Source organism: Momordica charantia (assembly GCF_013281855.1).
Source record: "Momordica charantia cultivar OHB3-1 chromosome 3 unlocalized genomic scaffold, Mcharantia_2.0 BLBB01000003.1, whole genome shotgun sequence".
Taxonomy (NCBI): domain Eukaryota; kingdom Viridiplantae; phylum Streptophyta; class Magnoliopsida; order Cucurbitales; family Cucurbitaceae; genus Momordica; species Momordica charantia.
The window spans coordinates 5,883,125-5,907,161 of NW_028275161.1; the positions used below are offsets into that span (position 1 = coordinate 5,883,125).

Here is a 24,037-nt window from a genome sequence, read left to right on the forward strand (position 1 = left end):
CATGTGGTTGAGTCTTAGACTTAGCCTCCTTACATTTGAAACATTGCTTGCACACTTTGTTCACATCTTTCCTCATTTGTAACCAATAAAAGTGTTCACACAACATGCTATATGTTTTAAATTCTCCAAAATGTCCCATACGTCCTCCCCCATGAGCCTCCTTTACAAGCAACTCCCGAATGGAACACTTAGGAATACAAAGCTTACCTTTCCTAAAAAGCATACCGTCAAACACAAGATAATCATGTATATTTTTCCCTTCCAAACATTGCTCATACACATCATAAAATTCCGATTTCTCAACTTTGTACAACTCAATCATATGCTTAAAACCAAGAATTTTTGCACTAAGTGAAGAAAATAGAGCATACCTCCTTGATAATGCATCGGCCACTACATTGTCCTTACCTTTTTTGTAATGAATGGCATAAGGAAATGTCTCGATGAACTCCACCCATTTAGCATGCCTCCGATTTAACTTTATTTGGCTTTTGAGGTGCTTCAAACTTGCATGATCGGTATGAATAACAAACTCTTTTGGCCATAAGTAGTGTTGCCAAACTTGTAAAGCCCTCACAAGTGCATGGAGTTCCTTGTCATAAGTTAGGTAGTTAAGCTGTGCTCCATTTAGCTTCTCACTAAAGAACACGATCGGCCTTTTTTCTTGCATCAAAACAGCTCCTATACCTATCCCACTTGCATCACATTCAATCTCAAAAGATTTGTCAAAGTCAGGCAAAACAAGACAAGGTGCATTGCTCAATTTATCTTTCAATTCATTGAATGCATTTTCTTGCTTTTCTTTCCACTCAAATTTAGCATGCTTCTTAACAAGTTCATTTAATGGTGAGGCTATGCTACTGAAATCTTTAATAAACCTCCTATATAAACTAGCCAAACCATGAAAAGACCTTACCTCGGTTGCATTGGTGGGTGTTGGCCACTCTCGAATAGCCTTTACCTTTTCCTCATCAACTTTCACCCCATCCTTTCCAACAATGAACCCTAAGAAGTTGACTTGGTCTTGACAAAAACTACACTTTTTGAAGTTGGCATAAAGCTTTTCTTCTCTAAGTTTTAGTAAAATTGTCTTGACATGCAAAATATGATCATTCAAGCTTTTTGAGTAAACAAGAATATCATCAAAGTATACAACAACAAATTTTCCAATGTATTCTCTCAAAACATGATTCATTAGCCTCATAAAAGTACTTGGTGCATTAGTAAGGCCAAATGGCATAACAATCCATTCATACAACCCAAACTTTGTTTTGAAAGCTGTTTTCCACTCATCTCCCACATGCATTCGAATTTGATGGTAACCACTTTTAAGATCTATTTTTTAAAACAGATTAGCACCATGTAATTCATCTAACATGTCATCCAATCTAGGAATAGGATGTCGATACTTTACCGTGATTTTGTTGATGGCTCGACAATCAACACACATCCTCCATGTGCCATCTTTCTTGGGTACCAAAATTACCGGAACCGAGCAAGGACTCATACTTTCTCTAACATAACCTTTCTCCATGAGTTCTTCCACTTGCCTTTGAATCTCCTTGGTTTCGGTGGGATTGGTCCTATAGGCAGCCATGTTTGGGAGAGTTGCACCTGGTATAAAGTCAATTTGATGTTCAATCCCTCTAAGAGGAGGTGAACCCGTAGGTGCATCTTCATGGGGAAACATGTCATTAAATTCCTGCAAAAGAGACTTAAATGCACTTGGCAAAACATCATGAGATTTTGTTTCAATTGCTAAACACATACCTTTGCACATAAGCACAAAATGTGGCTCTTGGGTTAACAACACATTTCTCAATTCACTCTTTCTTACAATCAAACTCACATTCTTTCTTTTCAACTCATCTTTTTTTTCTTCTTGATTTTTACTCTCATTTTGCCTTTCACTCTTCTCTTTTTTTCCACTAGTCTCACTTTTGCTCTCTTCTCTCCTCTCTTTTTCTTCAAATTCTTTTCTTTTCTTCTCTAATTTCAAGTGGTCACAATGTACTTCAAATGGAGACAACGGAAGTAAAGTAAATTTCTTTCCTTTCAAAGTAAAACTATACTTGTTCAACAGCCCACCATATGTGACCTCTCTATCATATTGCCATGGTCGGCCCAATAGTATATCCCCCGCATTCATAGGGACAACATCACAAAGGACTTCATCTTTGTATCTTCCCAATGTAAAAGGAATAAGAGCTTGGGAGTTTGCCTTTAGTTCTCCTTTGTTTGTCAACCATTGAAGTTTGTATGGTTTTGGATGTGGACGTGTAGCAAGTTGAAGTCTCTTAACAAGAAAACTACTTACCACATTTGTGCAACTTCCACTATCAATCACCAAGCTACACGGATTTCCTTCAATTAAGCATCTTGTGTGAAACATGTTTTCCCTTTGATCTTCAACTTTCTCTTCCTTGATTTGTACACTAAGTATCCTTCTTGTTATCAAGGATATGAAGTTACCTTCTTCAATATACTCTTCATCACGTTCTTCAAATTCTTCATCATGTTCCTCACAATCATCATCCGAGTCAACTACACCATTTCTTATCACCATAACTCTTTTATTGACACAATCTTTACTCATGTGTCCAAACCCTTTGCACTTCCAACATTGAATGGAACTAGTCTTTTCCCTTACCTCCTTTGGAGCTTCATTCTTTTTAGTATTGGAACTTTCTCCCTCCATTCTTTTGGCAGCTACGAACTTTCCTTTTGGTTGCAATGATTCATTCCTATTCACAAAACCAGCCTTGTTCCAAGCATTAGAATTGGAATATGTATTAGCTTTAGATGTGTACCTTTTTGAATACTCCTTTTCTTCCTTCAATTGATCTTCAATTTTGACAGCATAATGGTACATATCTTCTAGGTAAGGCGGTGGATTTCTATCAACAACATGAGCAATTTCTCGATTCAAACCTCCAAGGAATCTAGACATGGTGTCTTCCTCTTCTTCTCGGATTTGGGTTTTTAGCATTAAGGTCTCCATCTCTTGATAATACTCAGCAACACTTTTCGTTCCCTGCCTCAAAGCTTGCAGTTTAGTTTTCAAATCTCTTTCATAGTGTTTTGGAACGTACCTCCTTCTCATGGCTTCTTTGAGTTCTTCCCAAGTGTCTAATGGATCCTCCTCCTTCCTTCTTCTTTCTAATTTGAGATTTTGATACCATTCACCGGCATGATTGATGAATTCTGCAATGGCGAGTCTCATCTTCGTATTCTCACTATATGTATAGCAATCAAACACATGTTCTATCTTCCTTTCCCATTGCAAGTAAGCATCGGGGTCCGCCGTTCCACTAAAGGGTGGAATTTTGAGTTTAACTCCGCCATCCCTATTTTCATTTAATCTTTCCAATCTTCTAGGTTGCATGACGTTGGCAAAGTTATTTCGTCCTCTTCCTCTCCCATTTCTTCTTCCTCCAACTTGTCTTTCTTGTTCAGCAAGGTCAAACGCATCATCTTCTTGTAAGGCTCGTTCTTCTCTTTGTTGTTGCGCTCTCCTTTCTTGTCTATCTTCCATCATCATTTCCATCATTCCTTGAATTGCTTGAAGAATCACCATGTTAGGATCTTGCGGTACTTGTGGTACTCCATCCTGTGCCATTTTGTTAGAAACAATAATAATGATAATAAGGACCTCACCACTCTTCTCTCCAAGATTTCACTCAAGGACACTCGTGTTTATCACTCAAGGGTAGGCTTTTGGTACTAGGTCAAAGATGTAAGGGTTGGCTTAAATTTTGGTGCAATCTTGCTTAAAGCTTGATATAACTAATTCAATGATCAACTCTCACAAACTAAGACTACAGAAACTCAATCTTAGGATAAACAACATGATAATTTAAACAAAACACAACATAATGAAAAGAACCTTACGTGTGCCTCGGATCTTCGAATGCTTTTTTTTTCTACGGCTTTCTTTCTTTTTGCTACTGTTTTTGTTTCTTTTTGCTACTGTTTTTTCTTTCTTTTGCTTCTGTTTTTTTTTCTTTTTTTTTTCTTTTGCTTCTAATTTTTTTTCTTTGCTAATGATCCGAGAGCAAAATACAAGAATTTCAAGACAAGTTATGTCTTGTTACACTTTGTAAGAAACTACTTTCGAAAAAGGAAAATAACAGAAAAATAAAATTAAATAAAGTAAAGATATTTCACCTCTAGAACCGGCCAAAGGATGTCGACCAATTCTCTGATACCAAATGATAAGCACCAAGGTTGCTCATGTTTACAAAGCTAGAGGTCCTTCTACGATCCTTGCAAACATTCACAAAAACGACTAACTTACCGAATGATTCCAACCAAGAGTAAGGTTAGAAGATGAATCACTCTTAGATCGGACTTAGAATCTACGATAGACACTCCTATATCCTAAGACGACTCACTCCAGAATTAGCTTGATCGAGACTAATCCAATGAATCGGTTTAACATCAAACCTAAAGCAAGATTTGAAAGAAGCAACACCAAAAGTGTTAAGGAACAAAAGTTCTTGAATTTCAATATGTTTTAATCTCCCAAAACAAGGTGATTACAAGCCTTTAAATAGGCCAAAGGGTCGTTCAACATGAGGAACACCAAAAGTCTTTCAAATCCTATTTAATGCAAATTGTAGAAAATAAGACATGCAAATTAAAACATGATTGCACATCAAACTAGACAACTAAATGTGAATCCAAAAACGTAAAATTGCTTTAAATTGTCTTGGAAATCACATGTAGGAGGTGCTTTACGTTTGGATGAGATTTGACAAGCTTTGACATCACAAACTCCCAAGAGGTACAATCTGCAAAGGCACCTGTTCACCAATCTGCACACTTTTTTTGTCCTCCGTGCCATCTCTCAAAATAGACAACTTTTCCTGTGCCATCTTTGCTCCATTCTCTTCTTGACCCATTAAATTAACATTGTAAAGAATTTTTGCCTCAGAAATCTTTGTCTCCTCGTGTACATTAGCTAGCCTTTGAAGATGTATTATGAAAACCTCTTGAATCTTCTTTGCTTTGCTTCTTGTAATTGGTCCCCCGGGTACAATCAATGGATCCGTGGTTGGATTTGCATCAAAAACCCTAATGGGCACAAAACCCTAATGGGCACAAAACCCAAATGGGCAAGAAACCTAGAGCTCTGATACCATGTAGAGACTAAGGTTGGAGAGAATCCAATGCAATGTATTCTCATTATTAAAGTCTATATATAAACAAATATACAAGGTTGACCTAATCCTATAAGGAGAAGGTAAAGGAAAAAATTAATATTAATACAAGAATATAAAATATACTAATATATACTCTAACACAAAGGAAGGGGAGTTGTTGAAAGATCCTTTGAAACATAGGAGATTAGTAAGGAAGCTGAATTAGCTTACTGTTAAATTATTTTTTTCCTATTGTATTTAGATTAGCGTTTTCTTGTTGTAGTAGGTAAGTGTTTTCCTTATCCTAATAGGCAAGAATTTCGTTTTAGTTTCTTCTTTGTGACAACTATTTATAGTCTTGTGTCAATCCTTTGAAACAATACAAGAGAATTATTTTTCTTATAATTAACATGGTATCAGAGCCAAGTTTCTTCTAAAATATTTGTGGGAATTAGGGTTTTGTCTCCATTGGGATTTTGTACCCATTAGGGTTTGAAGTTTTGAACACTATTTTGCAAGTGTTCATTGTACCCAACCCACTGCAATACTGCCGCCGACCACCGCTGCCGTCTCTGCCGCTGTTTGCTGATTTGCGTGGCTGCTAGGGTTGTTGTCGTAAAGGGTGGCTGCTAGGGGTTTTAAAAGGGAAATCTAAACATTTGTTGGTCGGTTCACGATTTCCGGTTCGGCTTGGTTCAGTTTCTAACCTCTGTTCAGCTTAGTCTCGGTTCAGTCATTTTTGGTCCAGTTCTACTCGATTTGGTCCGGTTCAGCAGGTTTATCCAGCTCTCAGGTTATTTGTTTAACTTTTCTCTAATCAAAGTCAACGGATTCCACCAAAGCTTCCAAAGAAACTATCATGGAAGAAGCTAATAAATCTTCCACAAGAGACCTACAATACATCCATCCTAGTTATAGATTGGATGGGAAAAATTATTTAAATGGTCTCAACTTATTCGAACTTTCTTGAAAGGAAAAGGAAAATTGAACCACATTATTGGGGAAGGACCTAAACCGAAAGATCCAAAGTTTGATGCATGGGATGAAGAAGATTCAATGATCATGACTTGGTTATGGAATTCAATGACTCCTATTGTTAGTGATACATGTATGTTTCTTAGGACTACAAAGGACATATGGGAAACAATGAAGCAAACTTATTCCAAAGTAAAAGATGATGCACAAATACTTGATATCAAAACTCGTATCTTTGGAACAAAACAAAACAATCGAACAGTGACAGAATATTCTACAATTCTTCAAAGTTTGTGGCAAGAACTGGATCATTATCAATGCATTGATATGAAATGTACTGATGATGCTGCTACTCTAAAAAAGTTTGTTGAAAAAGACCGAATTTATACGTTTCTCGCTGGTCTCAATGTAGAATTTGATGCTGTTCGAATACAAATTTTGGGCAAAGATCTCTCATCTCTGAATGAAGTTATTGGCATTATTATAAGTGAAGAATCTCGCCGTAGTATTATGCTGGAACCATAGACAGAAGGATCGGTCATGAAAATAGGAGGTACTAAAATGACTGATGAAGAGCAACGTATAAGAGCTAACAATTGGGATGTAGGAAAAACAAGAAATAAAGACCGTGTAGTATGCACTTATTGCAAGAAACCAGGGCACACCAAGGATAAATGTTGGAAGCTACATGGAAAACCTGAAAACTATCAGAATTCGAATTCCAAGAATTGGTCAAATAAAGGTAATGCAAATAGAGGAAATAGTCAAGCTCATATTTCATCAAGTCAGAAAGGCGTTGTGACAAGAAGAGATTTTTGAAAAAGGAAAACTAAACACAAATAAGATTGAAACGCTAAGGAGTTTTTTGGAAACCTTAAAAAAGAATCCTAATCAAGGTCCATGTTCAGTAGCCTTTTCAGGTACAACTTCACATCCTAAACTCTCTACTTGGATTATTGACTCTGGTGCAACTGACCATATGACAAAGAGTAGTTGTCATTTTATCTCCTACAGTCCTTGTCCGAGCAATAAAAAAATATCTACTGCAGATGGTACTCTATTAACAGTGGCTGGTCAAGGAGACATCCAAATAAATTCAAACGTTACCTTAAAAAATGTGCTCCATATACCCCGGTTAACTGTTGATTTGATATCAGTAAGAAATTTGATACAAGATTTGGGATGCAAAGTAACATTTTTTCCTCCTTCTTGTGTTTTTCAGGACCAAGGCAATGGGAAGACGATTGGACTTGCTAAAGAAAAAGATGGACTTTATTATCTTGATGAACCTATTGGCAAGGATAGTGTTGGGAAGGATGTTCAAGTCTTTGTTTCCTCACAAACTCATCCCTCTTTAAATAAACTTTGGTTGTATCATTATAGACTAGGGCATGCCTCATTTAGATCTCTTAAAATTTTATTCCCGGATTTGTTCCAAAACTTTAGTTTTGATTCAATACAGTGTGACATTTGTGAATTTGCTAAACACAAGCGTGTTCCATTTCCTAGTAATAATAAACGAACTTCAGTTCCTTTCTCTCTTATTCATAGTGATGTTTGGGGTCCCTCCAACATGCCAAATACTTCCAAATTACGCTGGTTTATTGTATTCATCGATGATTGTACTAGGGTTTCGTGGGTTTATCTTCTCAAACAAAAATCTAATGTTGGTTCTACCATTCAAACATTCTTCCATATGATTGAAAATCAATTTGGAATCCAACCCAAACGATTAAGGTCTGACAATGCTCGAGACTACTTCAACCAAACATTAACATCGTTCTTTCAAAAATATGGAGTCATTCATGAGGCGTCTTGTGTGGAAACTCCTCAACAAAATGGGGTTGCCTAAAGAAAAATGGGTCACATCCTTTCTGTGACCCGTGCCCTTCTTTTCCAAAGAAATGTTCCTAAATCCTTCTGGGGGGAAGCTGTACTAACAGCCACTTACTTAATCAATCGGCTACCATCTGCTACTTTAGATCAAAAAACTCCCATGAATATCTTATCAAAATTTTACCCTGATTTTCGTACGACAAATAACTTGATTCCTCGAGTGTTTGGTTGTGTAGCTTTTGTTCATGTTCATAGTCATCAAAGAGGTAAACTTGATCCACGATCACTCAAATGTATTTTTGTTGGATACTCGAACACTCAAAAGGGAAATAAATGCTACCACCCTTCTTCTAAAAAGTATTTCATCTCTGCCGATGTCACTTTTTATGAAGATACCAGCTTCTTTACATCACCTTATCTTCAGGGGGAGGACATATTGTTGGAAGATAAGAATTTACCTATTCCTAACCTCACATTTCCTTCAAACCCTTCAAACCATTTGCCATCACATACACCAAACCCTACTAACATGGACCCTAGTCAATCCTCTTCATCTTTAGACACCTCATTAGAGACATTCAACCCCCCTACTACTATGCCATTACAGGTTTATTCGAGAAAGAACACTGAAAAAGATAAGCAAGTCCAAGAGTCTGAACATATATCTGGAACTGAAATTGAAGACAAAATATCAGTAATGAGCCTGACACTATAGTATCTACTAATGATATGGATTTGCCTATTGCTTTAAGGAAGGGAAAACGAACTTGTACTCAATATCCATTATCTCACTTTGTATCATATGACAAGCTCTCAAGTCAGTATAGAAGCTTTATGGTGAACCTTACTTAGGTAAATATTCCAAAGACATATATGGAAGCAATACAACGGGAAGAATGGAGAGAAGCAATGAATCTTGAAATGCAGGCCTTAGAGAAAAATAGAACATGGGAGTTGGTTAATATGCCTAAAGATAAGAAAGCAGTAGGTTGTCGATGGATATACACTGTGAAGTATAAAGCAGATGGAACACTTGAGAGGTACAAAGCACGGTTAGTTGCTAAAGGATATACTCAAACATATGGAGTTGATTATCTTGAAACCTTTGCACCTGTTGCCAAGATGAATACAGTACGAATACTTCTATCCCTTGATTTCAACCATGGATGGGACATGTTACAATATGATGTAAAAAATGCTTTTTTACATGGTGATTTGGAAGAGGAAATTTATATGGAGATTCCACCAGGGTATGAGCAAGCAGGAAATAAAATTTGTAAATTGAGAAAGGCATTGTATAGATTAAAGCAATCTCCTAGGACATGGTTTGGTAGATTTTCTCAGGTTATGAGGAAAATTGGCTATAAACAAAGTCAAGGAGATCATACGTTGTTTATAAAACATTCTGCTGTAGGGGGAGTAACAGCATTGATTGTTTATGTGGATGATATTATTGTTACTGGCAATGATAATAATGAGCAAGATAAACTAAGAAATTGTTTAATCCAAGAGTTTGAAGTTAAAGAACTGGGAAGATTAAAATATTTGCTTGGGATAGAAGTAGTCTATTCTAAACAGGGCATATTCTTATCACAACAGAAATATGTGATTGACTTACTGTTTGAAACGGGAAAGCTCGGTAGCAAACCAATGACAACGCCGATTGATCAAAATCATAGATTATGTGCAGCTGAAGAGAGTCGTCCAGTAAATAAGGAAACTTATCAGAGGTTAGTTGGAAAATTAATATATCTTTCTCATACAAGACCAGATATTGCGTATGCTGTAGGAGTGGTGAGTCAATTTATGCATAGTCCAAAAGAAGTCCACCTTCAAGCAGTGTATCGTATACTTCACTATTTAAAGAACACTATTGGGAGAGGATTACTATTTAAGAAAAGCAATAAACTCAATCTAGAAGTGTATACAGATGCAGATTATGCAGGATCGATAGACGATAGGAAATCAACTTCTGGCTATTGTACTTTCTTAGGCGGAAACTTAGTAACATGGAGAAGTAAAAAGCAGAATGTAGTTGCAAGATTAAGTTCAGAGCAGAATTTAGAGCAATGGCATTAGGCATTTGTGAATTACTCTGGACAAAGATTATTTTAGAAGATTTGAAAGTTCCATGGGAAGGGCGTATGAAACTTTATTGTGATAATAAGTCTGCCATCAGTATTGCACATAATCCAGTTCAACATGATAGAACCAAGCATGTTGAAGTCGATAGACACTTCATAAAAGCGAAATTAGACAGCGGCCTCATATGCACTCCATTTATACCAACAAATAATCAAATAGCAGACATTCTTACAAAAGGATTGAACAACAACAACTTTGAGCATTTGGTTAACAAGCTGGGAATGGAGAATATTCATTCACCAGCTTGAGGGGGAGTGTTAAATTATTTTTTTCCTATTGTATTTAGATTAGGGTTTTCTTGTTCTAGTAGGTAAGTGTTTTCCTTATCCTAATAGGCAAGAATTTCGTTTTAGTTTCTTCTTTATGACAACTATTTATAGTCTTGTATCAATTCTTTGAAACAATACAAGAGAATTATTTTTCTTATAATTGACACTTACAGTTACGAGACCAAACATAGCTTATCCAGTCAGTATTATGAGTTACTTTATGAGTTCTTCTACGACTGACCATTGAGGCGCATTGGAACATATTCTATGTTATTTGAAAGGTGCTCCTGGACGTGGTTTGTTATATAAAGATTATGGTCATCTTAATATTGAACGTTTTTCAGATGCTGATTTGGCAGGTTTTAAGGAAAATAGAACATCAACCTCAGGATATTGTGTATTTGTCGGAGGTAATTTAGTTTCTTGGAAAAGTAAGAAACAAACGTGGTGTCGCGTTCGAGTGCTGAATTAGAATATAGAGCTATGGCATGTCGCGTTCGAGTGCTGAATTAGAATATAGAGCTATGGCACATTCGGTGTGTGAATTAGTATAGATATATCAGCTTCTGATTGAATTGGGGTTTAGCATCACCACTCCAACGAAACTTTGGTGTGATAATCAAGTAGCTCTCCATATTGCATCTAATCCAGTATTTCATGAACGAACCAAACACATTGAAGTTGATTGTCATTATGTACATGAGAAAATACAGCAAGGATTAGTGGCTACAGGATATGTGAAGACTGGAGAGCAGTTAGGAGATATCTTTACTAAAACATTGAATGGAGCACGAATAGATTGTCTGTCTAACAAGCTAGGCATGATTAATATATATGCACCAACTTGAGAGGGAGTGTTAGAGTATATATTTTATATTCTTGTATTAATATGTATTAATTTGTCCTTTACCTTCTCCGTGTAGGATTAGGTCAACCTTGTATATTTGTCTCTATATATAGACATTAATAATGAGAATAGATCACATTGGATTCTCTCGAACCTTAGTTTCTACAGGAAGCTTCTTGGCTATCATTTTGTGGTGGGAACTATTCGAGGCTTTATGCCCCTTTGCATTTTCTCCGATCTGAAATAGTTCAAGAAAGTATGTTTTTGTGGTTGTGTTCAAGAATAGCAATAGTAAGCTATTTTTTTTTGTCCTTAATGGAGAGAAATCAGAAAATTTTTCTTAGAAGTGAAAGAGATAAACTTGCTATAAGCATTTTTTACCAAAAAAAGAAAATCTCTTTCACACAGTTAACAATGCTCTTTCCTCCCGTTTGCAACTAGGCTCCCATGGTGTCTTCTTCCTCAACCCCCTTCTTAACCTTCATGGATTCTCCTTGATTACAAAATCCAGGTTCTATATAAAGAGATCATTGACTATTGACAGAAAAATCTTCGAAATTAAAATTGATGTTATTAAGGAGTTGAGCCAGAGTCCTTGAATAAGAGTATGGGTTTAGATAAGGATTTGTTGAACTAGACGTTTGTATTTTGGTTTTGTTCTGTTTTGTGTTTCAGGGAATCAACATTTTGAAAGCTCATGGAAAGAGTGCAAAAGATAGCTATCTGTTGAATGGTTATGCTCTAAATACTGGTCGAGCAGCTCAAGGGATGCCAATTAGAGTTGCACCTGCAAGGATTGCATGCCTTGACTTCAATCTCCAAAAGACAAAAATGCAGCTGGGAGTACAAGTTCTTGTCACTGACCCCAGGGAGCTTGAGAAAATCCGTCAGCGGTAATAGATAGCACCCAAATTTCTTTTGAGCTTGATGTGCCCAAATGTTCCATAGAGTCAAATTTTGATTTTTTATTCCCAAATATTCACTTCACTGCCATAGCTATTTGAAATTTTCACGTGTTTTATGCTTTTTCTTTTGGGAAAACTTTCAAGTATTTGTCTTTTAGATTAATCAAAATTTAGAATTCTTATATTGTTTAAAGTTTTTGTTTGGCAATTATTGCACATCTTGTTCACAGGGAGTCCAATATGATGAAAGAACGCATTGAAAAGCTTTTGAAAGCTGGGGCAAATGTTGTTCTCACCTGGAAAGGGATTGATGACATGGCACTCAAGGCAAGCTGCTTTAGATTTTGTTCTCATTTGACTGCTTTCAGCTATACCCAGCTAATTGGTTGGTGTAAATGTTTCTACTCTCCCTTCAATAGCTACTTTCTAAACGACCTTATTACAAGATGGAAGACATTCTTGTAATTACCCTTGTGGCCTTTTGTATATTTCATACCATCAATGAAATATTTGTTTCATATAAAAAAAAGGCTATACCCAACTGGTTAGTGTCTACTACTTGTCTGGGGTTATTTTCTAACATTCTCTGTTATGTTAGCTGTCCTGTGTTTGAACGTCGTGCATCTCATATATTTTTTGACTAAAATCCACGTCGGTTAAGTTAATGAAATGCACTCCCACATATATGATTTAAAATCTTTTTGTTAGTGTGTTTATGTGGGCCTAGGTGGTATATGGCTCTGGTGTCATTCTTATAGAAAATGACTTGTTGTTTTATCTAAGATCTTGCCCAGTGTTTCTTGGAAAACAACGGTAAACAATTTTAAAGAACATTTTGGGGATAGTTTTTAGAAACAGTAATCCACCTAGGCATCATGTTTCTGAATCATTTTCCCACATCATTGGAGTCGGGGAAATGGAATGTTGTTTTAAATTGTTCTACTAATTGTACAAGGACTTGTTCTGTTGTATTTGTATATGATGTCCTTGATATAGAAAAAATATAAAAATTGTTGACATATTTTGTAATTTCTTTTCGAGCGGTTTAATTGTCTAATCATTTTTTGTTTCATTAATGTCAGTATTTTGTGGAGGCGGGAGCTATTGCCGTTAGGCGAGTCAAAAAGGAGGACATGCGCCATGTCGCCAAGGCTCCTGGAGCAACCATGGTGTGTTAATAGTTATGCTTTCCTTATGTATCAACGGTCCTTTTTCATTTAATCTGCCATTTATTTCACTGTAGAAGGTCATCCCAAATATTGATTGAGGGCTTACATGTACTTTCTACACTGTTTCTTATATGTGGAGCGCATTGTATAATCGCTAATGCTTGAGCAGATTGCTAAATAGATCTTTTTTCATTATCTTGGCATTATATTATACTTAGAGAACTAAAGTTTTTTTCTTTTTTTCTTTTTTTTTTCTTTGATAAGAGACCAAAGAGATATATTAGATGGAAACACCCAAAAAACGGGGCCAAAACAACCTAAAGGCGGAGGGTGGAGATAACCCTCCCCAAAGGACTATACAATCATAGCTTTCCAATCTTGCATAATCAAAAAAAGACTGTAATTACAAAAAGCCTTTTTGTGTGAAGAAGTCCACTGAGAAGTCGTATGCTTGATATTCACAAATAAAAGAATCTATCGAGACAACTTTATCCTCAAAAATCCGACTATTCCTTTCTTTCCAAAGAAGTCAAAGGACCGCACTAGCAGCACAATTCCACATGATAAAAGCTTTTCCTTTGAGAGCTTTTCCACCCAAACCTTCTTAAATAAAATCTTCAATATGCTGAGGGAGACAAAAGGACAAGCTATAGAGAAGCCACATAATTCCAAGCTCCAAGCTGTGGAAGCATAAGTACCGTGCATAAAGAGATGATCCACATTCTGTGAGTTCCTCGAGCATAAGCTGCAGACTGCCGGGGAGAGCACCAAATGGGGGAGTTTCTTCTGAATTTTGTCGGCAGTATATTGGTACCTCTGTAGAATAAAGTCCATAGGAAAACCTTCACCTTTCTCGGAACTTTAAAATTCCAAATGATTGCTGCCTTAGCCGAGTTAAGCTTTGGGGAAGGAGTTGTGAGAGCCAAGAAGGCAGAATTGGCTGAAAACGTACCTCTGGAGTCTGCTTTCCACACTAATCTGTCACTGCCTTGACCAAGAAGCACACCATCCAGCTTGGCTGTTAAGACAGCCCATCTGTCTATCTCTCTTTCAAAGAGGTTCCTTCTCATGCCCAGGTCCCATGTCCCTTCCTCTGTGATCCAGCAATCCCTAATGGCCGAACCTTTCTTGTTGGAAAGGCCAGGAAAGGCCGTAGAACTTGGGAAAAATAGTATTTTCATAATTCTCTTTGCACGCTTGGATCGCTTTTTGTGCATTATGGTTTCGTTCTTGTTTGATCAGTTTTCCCAGTGGTTATCTCTTGATCCATATTTTTTTTATGTCTATTGACACTTTTTGATAAGTTTTCAGAATGTAATCTAATCTCACATTTAAGTCTCAGGTTTTTTCTGGGTATTTCAAGTTCATGGTAGAATCACCATTTTTGTAATTTGGTAAGTAGGGCCGATTAATAGTGTAAATTAGTTTGGATCATCAGTTACTGGACTGGGGCGAGTGAAAGCTGTGAGATATCAGCGGATCAGCAGGGAGAGTGAAGGATGGAAAATGAGAGAGGAGTTTTGACTGGAAACAGAACGATGCTGTGAAGAAAAAAGGTGGGGGGGGGGGGGGGGGGGGGGGGGGGGGGGGGGGTGGGGGGGTGTTGTGTCCATGTGAAGAGGCAGACTGATGAACGTTACCATTGGGTCTGTAGTTAGTGGCTACGGTTTTGTGAAGGACGAAAATGAGGGTAGAAAATTACACATTATTTTGAAAAAATTTGGCTGCTATTGTTGCCTGCTGCAGCAGACAGCAATTTTCTTTTTTCATGTAAACAACATAGTATTATTGATATATAACAAATAAATATATAATTATATATATATATATAGTTAAAAAAATTATATACTCAATAAAGTTGGTTTACTTTGGTTCAACTGCTAACTGAATCAATATGGTTAACCGAATTGAATCTACTCAGTGTGGTTTGGTTTCTTACACTCCTAAGATAGTAGTCTCCTTTTGAAGAGGATACAGAAAGAGTGGAGGGCATTTGATATTTTGTGTTCTTGCAAGTCCTCTATGTGAGGTTTTTTTCTTCAGTGAAAAAGCTTCTGAGCTTCTTATCTGAGCTACTACGTTTGGGACTTTTCTACATCACTTTTGTTGTATAATGTCTTATATCTTATGCCAATATCTTGTACTTCAAGCTATTATCTTTTTTGTTTTTAATTGTCATCCTCACTGTTCATGGGCCGGCAGGTTTCGACATTTGCTGACATGGAGGGGGAGGAAACCTTCGAGTCATCACTTCTTGGATGTGCTGACGAGGTCGTAGAGGAGCGAATTGCTGATGATGATGTTGTTATGATAAATGGTTCTAAAACTACTAGTGCGGTAAGTGACTTTGTCCGAGCTAAAGCTGTTGAAGTTAACTTCCAAACCTAATCGTTTTAAATTATTAATTCTTTAAGTAGGTGACGTTAGAATGCTAGGTATTAATTCTGATCCTGATATATTTTTCAAATTGTTACCTTCGGCCAAGGAAATTGGACTTGTTCTGAAAATAGATAAGATTTTGCATGGGTGCTGAACAATGGAGAATAATATGATAACCTTGTGGTGTGATCTCTGAATATTTTTTAAAATATTATTCTCTAGGTTTCCTTGATTCTTAGAGGCGCAAATGACTATATGCTCGACGAGATGGAGAGGGCTTTGCATGATGATCTATTGTCAAAAGGACCCTCGAGTCCAATACGGTAATGCTTGGTGTGAGTTGGAATTGAGTATCCCGTGTGTAATCTTATCTTCTGGATTACAGCATGTTGAGTACTCACTAATTGCTTATATGGTCAGTTATTCTACGTTTGATTTGGGAATTTATATTGTTGATGAATAATTTTACGGATGAGGAAAAATGTTTCATTAATTGAATGAAATATAATAAAAAAAACCTTGAAAGACAAGGGAGATCAAAGAACTATTTGATTTGGGAATTTCTACTGTTGATGAATAACAGTGTTTTCGAGGCGCAAGACGCACCGCAAGACAACAAGCCCTTTGATCGCTTTGAGGCGAGAGGCGATACAAAGGCGACGCCCGATTGAAGCGAGGCGCACCTTAATAAATAAGTAAAAATTATATATATAGTGCATAAATTACCTTAAAAAAATTAATACCAAAATAGTAAATGTCAACAAGATACATAAAACAACCAAATTCTATAAGTTTAGTTCTAAATAAAGACAAACAATGGCAGGGATTGATGGTGGTGAAGGCTTGAAGCCCGTGAAGGTGAATGTTGAGAGGGAGGGGAGGCAGAGATAGGATTTGGGTTGCTCAAGCGAGGGTGTTTTAAAAAAAAAAACACATAAAAAATTAAAAAAAAAAAAAGGCAGATCGCCCCCTTGAAGGAGGCGATCGCCTTGTCTCAGGCAACAGGGATGCCAAGGCGCCCAAAGGCGAGTGCCCGATTGAAGGCGCTCGCCTGGGCACCTTGCGAGGCGCACCTAGGCGAAAACACCTCGCCTCTCGCCTGAGGCGAGCGCCTGGGTGCGCCTCAAAAACACTGATGAATAATTATACGGATGAGGAAAAATATTTCACTAATTGAATGAAATATAATAAAAAAAACCTTGAAAGACAAGGGAGATCAAAGAACTCTTCAATTAACACATCAACGGAGGAGACTGATTACAAAGAAAGCCCTATCTGACGCACTCCCATAAGAGGATAAAAAACAAATAGTATACTACCACTCCCAGATGTTCCTATCTCCCCTCAAAGCTTCTCCCATTCCTTTTAAGTTAAATTTCCCAACAGGAACTCACAATAGTCCAGAATACTTAGTCTTGTCTTTGGAAAGGGCAGTCAAATACCATTTGATAAAAAAATCTTTTACAATCCCAGGAAAAGTCAGATGTATCCATATACAATATGAAAGTTGGTTTCTCAATAAAGGAAGATTGTGAATCTACCACCAAACAGTAGGGGGTGCCAGAAATTACATTATTGAAACTAGAATTCTAGGTTGCAATCTGATGTATGATGTGGTAGGTTACATTATGTTTATGGGTATAATCACTGCATGCAAGTTCAACTTTTATAAATGGTTCATAATTAAGTAGGGTGAACTTACAATATTACTACTATAATTATTTCTTACTCCTTGTAGAGACTAAGGTTGGAGAGAATCCAATGTGATGTATTCTCATTATTAAAGTCTATATATATAGACAAATATACAAGGTTGACCTAATCCTATAAGAAGAAGGTAAAGGACCAATTAATATTAATACAAGAATATAAAATATACTAATATCTATACTCTCTAACACTCCCCCTCAAGTTGGTGCATATATATTAATCATGCCCAACTTGTTAGACAAATAATCTATTCGTGCTCCATTCAACTTGTGTTCTGTTATTTTTTATATCATTGGAATCACCTCATAAGTTACGATTGATTTCTTCTCAGCCATAACAAACAAACGAACTTATTTGAACAAAACGACAGAACCAAACCAAACCACCCGAACCAAACAAAACAGATGAATCAAACTGCTGGAACCAAACCGGATTAGGTATTTTCTGAAACCATAAACCCTAAGTGCTAACCCACGACAACCAGAGGGGCGAAGGCGACGGGTGGCAACTGGTAGTGACGAAAGCACACGGCGACGGCGACGGCGATTGGCGGCGAGACGAAACCCACGAACAGAAATCGGAAAACAACAGCGCTGGCGAATCAGTAAACGGCGGCGGTCGGCGTGGTGGTCGGCGGCAGCGGCAGTAGTGAGTTGAGTTGGATAGCAATGAACAAAACCCTAATGGGCACAAAACCCTAATGGGTACAAAACCCTAATGGGCACAAAAATTTTAGAAGAAACCTAGAGCTCTGATACCACGTAGAGACTAAGGTTGGAGAGAATCCAATGTGATGTATTCTCATTATTAAAGTCTATATATATAGACAAATATACAAGGTTGACATAATCCTATAAGGAGAAGGTAAAGGACAAATTAATATTAATACAAGAATATAAAACATACTAATATCTAAACTCTAACACTCCCCCTCAAGTTGGTGCATATATATTAATCATGCCCAACTTGTTAGACAAATAATCTATTCGTGCTCCATTCAACTTGTGTTCTGTTATTTTTTATATCATTGGGAAACACGCCGCAGCATCCTTCCTCGCTCTCATGTCGCCGCACCATCCACGTTGACGCACGAACTGCCGCCCCATCCATCAGTAGCCGAACGGCTGCTCAGGCGAGTTCGTTTCCCATCTGTCGGAGCTTCGCCAGACGCCACCGTCCAGTCATCGGTGGTTCGCCCAACTCGCAAGTACAGCCGCCCAACTCGCCCAACTGGCTGCTCACGCTGCCTCCCCATCCACGCCGACGCACGAACCGCTGTCCCATCCATCAGTCGCCGAACCGCTGCTCAAGCGCTCTTATCCCCCATCCGCTAGAGCTCCATCAGCCGCCGCTCGAAATCGCAGTACCGACTAAAACCACCGCCGCGCCGTCCATACTACTGTTGCACCGTCAATACCTCCCTACCGTTTGAACAAGATTTGTCCGTCAATATCCCGACTGTTTGAGGAAGGTTTTTGTTCTGATTTTGCAACTTAATTTAAAAAGAAATTTTTTGTCTTCCTAAATTTTAGGTGTATTTTTAAAAATATATAAATGTGGTACCTATCACATGAGCGTGTTGTTCATAACCATATTTGAGGAGTACATGTGTTTAACTCCAACAAACTTACTATATTTAAGTAAATTTAAATCTAAATAAAATCTATAGATGTGGTTAAAGTTAGAGGAGGAATAACTCGACGATCAAGTGAACGATTGAAGGCTGCTGGAATAACAGGGGGTCGAAGAGAAACGTGCACAATCAGCTTAGACAGTGAAGAAGAGGTATAGATAAATCCGTTTTACATATGGGTTGTTTGTTTTGTTAAAAATCCTCAAGTTTAATATGTTTTGTTTTATTTTTATATATACAGATTGAATCATCAAGTCCTTAAAGAAAGACTCCAATGAATACTGTAGAATGTGATGTTGTCCAAGGAAAGAAAAGTAAGAAATTGCAGGATACCAACAAAAAGAGGGGTGGAGGAGACTTGGTCGAAGGTAAAACAAAACAGATTAAAATTGACCCTAAAAGGAATTTTGGTTGTAAGGAATCCACCGAGAAGGTAAGAACTCAGTGGATGTTGGTGTTGAATAGTAATATTTAAAAATTAGATTCTAATTATACTCTTATGCTCCATGGAAAAGGAAAATATCTCAAGATAGTTGAGAAAGAGTGCATTGTTAGTGAGATAATTATTGGGATATACATATACTAGCTTTTGTAGTACAGTAGTCAATAGATGTATTGACTTTTGAATTTGGTTGATAAATTGATATATACATCTGTTTACTTCATGTTTTGTTAATTGTTGAATTGTTGGGATATATATGTACTAGTTTATATAATTATGATAACTTAGTTGTAAAACCGTGAATAGATGTAATCACTTACGTATCTGGTTGTTTCTTGAATTGATATATGCATCTATTAACTTTCACGTTTTGTTAATGGTTGAATTATTAGTATATACATATATTTACTCAATCATCTATTAACTCATACATATTTTGATGATTGAGTTGCATGAATTTGACTCAGATTTATTAGTATGAGTTCCTTGCATTTATGGTGGAATGTCTGTACTGATGTCTCACCTCCATTCATGGGGTCAATGAGAATATTTACAACAATGCTATCTAGTGTAGACTACACTTGTGTAGAACTCTCATAGCTAGGGTATATGTCTTTTCGACCCGTAGGAGCAAGTCAGAAAGATTGAGAAATAGAACCATTGACATTTACACTCGTCCGAAATAGCTTCTCACTTCCATCTATAAAGTCAATACGGATATCCACAATATCAACAACAATGCAGTACTTTGTCCCCAGCTCATTCGACAACACAGTTAAAAACCATGTGACATCTCTATCCTCAGCTAGTCTTATAATAAGAAACTTGTAACTATTATTCTTGACCAACGATATACATGAAACTTTTTGCCCGTCTGTTAAATGAATATTCTTCCTAATGCCCTCGATAAGTTGCGACAACGTACAGTCATTTTGAATTAACATCTGAGAGATGTTGAAATTGTTGTACCCATTTTTTTTCATTCCACGTGCCACCGTATAGAATTGTGATTACTACATTCATCATTGTTGAATGAGCTAAAAGAAGAAAATACAGTAGAATGACAAGAAGATGAGATGGGGACAGTAGAATGGCAGAAGAATGAGATGGGGATAGTGGAACACTGATAACGTTTAAATTAAACAGCAAGTTTAATTACTAATAAAAGAATTAAAATATTTAAGAAAAAATCCGTTGAAGGTAGGAAACCAAACTTTGAATTGAACAGCAAGTTTGTTAGGGTTGTTAAATACATGTAAATTCCAAGTAAAATATAGGAAGGACATTGTGGGGAAAAAGTTTTAAAATGTAAAATTCCAAATATACCCTTTAGCCATTTTTGCAAAATTATAAACTAATGGACATTTTGTCAAGTGGGTGGCCAAATTTAGCCACTCACCTAAATTTCCCTTTTTTGTTAAACATTGAATATTCCTAAACTTAGTTTAAAACGCATCCCTAGTCTTTTAATTTCGTAAGTGAATGTTATATATTCCTATGGTCATTCTACTAAACCAACAAGTTTTTTTTTTATTATTTTTTTATTTTTAAGCACATGGGAGGGTGGGGATCAAACTCATAACCTCTTAATTAGATATATATATCAATTATGATCGGGTTATGCTGCAGATTTTTCGACCATACCAGTACAACATGTGAGGTGTGTGATCGAATTCACAACTTCTTTGTTGAAGATATATGTCAATTACCGTTGAGTTATGCTCGATTCGGTGATTTTTCAACAACATTGGTAGATGTCATCAAGAGTATTTCATGCATCCAATGTTTGCTGCTTCATGCCTCAATTCCATTTATTGACTATTTATTTATAAATATATAATTTACAAGTTCACAATATACATAACCTTTTATCATATTTAAAAGTATTTTTCCCAACTAAAAAATTTAACTAATGAATATGTGAGCTAGCATGAGAACTTAATGGGACCCAAAATCAATGATATTGAATTTTCTAATTAGTTAATTAATTAATCCATGTTTATTAGACTCAAAATTATTTTAGTAAAATTCTTAGGTTGCACTTTCTTGGATTTTTGTTTGTGTTTACAAATATACGTTCACCAATTGATCGTATTATAGAAGGTTAAAAATCTATTTTACCCCTATAATTGTATATTTCATCAAACTCCTATGAAATATTGTAACGAGTATGCATCATTATTGCGTCTCAAACAAATGCTTAATGGAATTACTAATCAACTTTTGATATATATTAGAAGGAGATGACTCAACATTGTAAGATTGTGTTTCCCAACTCCCTAATTAGTTAAGTCTCCAAAATAATAGACATTTTGAATATACTAATAAGTTATCTTTATCCATATAAATCAAATGACAAAACCTATCGACAATAATTCATAACTCACTCCAAACTAAGGTTAAATTGCTTGTGATCATCCTACAGATATATTTGTGTTTATTTAATGAAGTTACAAAAGAAATAACAAACATGTCGTGGTCCAATCTCATAGTCAATTGCAACTAGCACCCTCAAGTTGCATGCCATCACACGAGTTATCTAGATAAGACCATTCATAACATGTGGAATGTAACTAGGACATGATACAACCTGTTGATTTATGTAGTCACTACTTATACTACTTTTTCTTTAAAGTATCCCACATACTCAATTGGAATACATCCAATTTTTCTATGTTGGAGGCAATTTAGCGATGTCAATGAATGATAGGTCGGAAGGTGCCACATCACTATAATAACCTATAACATAAACCAATGAGTCTGGAAAGACGACAAAGTAGGCTCGACCCACCTTCATTGGTCGAGTCAACAATATATTATATAGTTTTGAATGCCTTTGTAAAGGCCGAATCGACCGATATGGATCTTAACGGCCAGCCTTAAATAAATAACGGGTCAATGATCACAACCTCGCGCCTTATTGCTTTTAACTACTTTTGCGACAACACGCCACAAACTCCATAAGAGTATAATTGTTGAGCATGTGAACCTATACACCAAAGCCTATAGATAGAGGGACCCGCAAAAAATTTCAAGTATACGAATTTATTCCACTTACTCTGAATGATTGATGAAACTTAGATTGATTTGAGCGTCGGAGCCTCTTTCTCTCTTTATGTAGGTTAGTCTCTCCTATTCGAGCTGACAGGATGATCAGACTTGTGATCAAACATTTGGCACTACCTGTGGGTATTAACAAAATTAATTTAATCCCTACCAAGCAATGGTGACTCAATATTCTCAAAAGTCAAGCAACTATGGACATCAGGCCAATGTTCAAGCTCCGGGTACATCGAGAGCAGTTCCTAATCAGATACTTCAATAGCTATTGTTAATCCACTTAATACCTCATGGGTTTGAAGTTCGAACTCGTGTTCGTTGTACCTTAATAGTTCGAGAGGATCTTCCTCCACGAAGAAGGCAGTAACAAACCCAAGGAATATGAGGCAGGCAAATTGAGCGAACTACCGCTCAACTAGTAGAACCGGACATTGTGGCCACTATGCAGGCTGAAATGGTCGTGTGATGGAAAGAATGGAGGTCATCGAGCAGACTTACCAAAATCTTGGACGAATTGAGGTGATCGAGCCTCCATTTCACCGCACTCGTGAAAAGGGAAGGACCCTATTGAACCTTCTCTCCCGAATGAGAAAATCAACCTTATGCGAACAAGTGAGAGAATCAGCCTCGACTCAAGATAAAATTTGCATCCTAATGTGGATTTTCCGCCCTTGCCACTCAATTTACCAAGACGAGTACATTATTTCGACCTTCATCTCCCACCTTGGGACAACAAAAATCATCACAATGATGGAAGAACCAACTTCGATACAACCCATGGTCGGTGTTCTATCAAAGACCTTCAGACAATGCTCGATGCTCAAAAGCTCAACAATCCCTCCAAATAAGATGAAGTTTGTCCCCGCCCCCGGTGGCCTCAAGAATACCTTAAATGATAGGGCAAGAACAAGGAGTCTCAAAGTGGAAGGCAAACCAATTTCCCTATTAGAATTGAGGATTTACCTTGACCAGCATGATTTGAAGCTGTTGGAGGTAAAGATCTGTGATTATAATTTGACAAAATGAAGGATCAGTCTTAAGATGAAATAGATGACCTCAAGGAAAAATACAAAGGCAAAGTTACCCCAACCTGTTGAAACTTACGAGGCCCTTATGGAATTTTAGGCTGTACGTGATGGCCTTAAATGTCAAACCTACTCAATTTCGTTAAGAGGGGAAACACGGATATGGTATTAGAAACTAAAGCAAAAGTCCATATCCATTTACAAGTAGCTGAGGAAAATGTTCATCACTCAATTCTTAGTGCGACATCATGTTAAATGGCCTACTACACACTTGCTCACCAATAGTCAGTAAGAATGAGAATCCCTTTAGGATTATGTCAGTAGAGTTAAGGTAGAATAAACCAAAGTGTCGAATTCTTAAGATGATATGGCAATGTTAGCCTTCATGTCTAACCTCAATAAGGGCCGATCTGGTCACTAGGCAAGAAGCCTGTAACAAACTTTAATGAGGTGCTCATCCGAGCCAAGCATATCGATGCTGAAAAATTATTAAAGTCG

At 36.9% G+C, this 24,037-nt stretch overlaps 1 protein-coding gene across 2 annotated transcripts; it reads left to right on the plus strand.

Annotated features, from left to right (window-relative positions):
* Positions 1-12,332: 12,332 nt before the first annotated feature.
* LOC148212231 (T-complex protein 1 subunit alpha-like) lies at positions 12,333-19,676 on the plus strand. Of its 2 annotated transcripts, none has more exons than XM_088121403.1 (6): positions 12,333-12,448; positions 13,204-13,290; positions 15,493-15,627; positions 15,892-15,992; positions 18,425-19,164; positions 19,254-19,676. In XM_088121403.1, exons 1-5 carry the CDS (start codon positions 12,362-12,364, stop codon positions 18,711-18,713), a joined length of 699 nt encoding a protein of 232 aa, XP_087977529.1. In that variant the 5' UTR covers positions 12,333-12,361; the 3' UTR covers positions 18,714-19,164; positions 19,254-19,676. The 2 variants fall into 2 exon arrangements, with proteins under 2 accessions (XP_087977529.1, XP_087977530.1); XM_088121404.1 differs by having other exon boundaries at positions 19,049-19,164; positions 19,254-19,659.
* Positions 19,677-24,037: the final 4,361 nt, after the last annotated feature.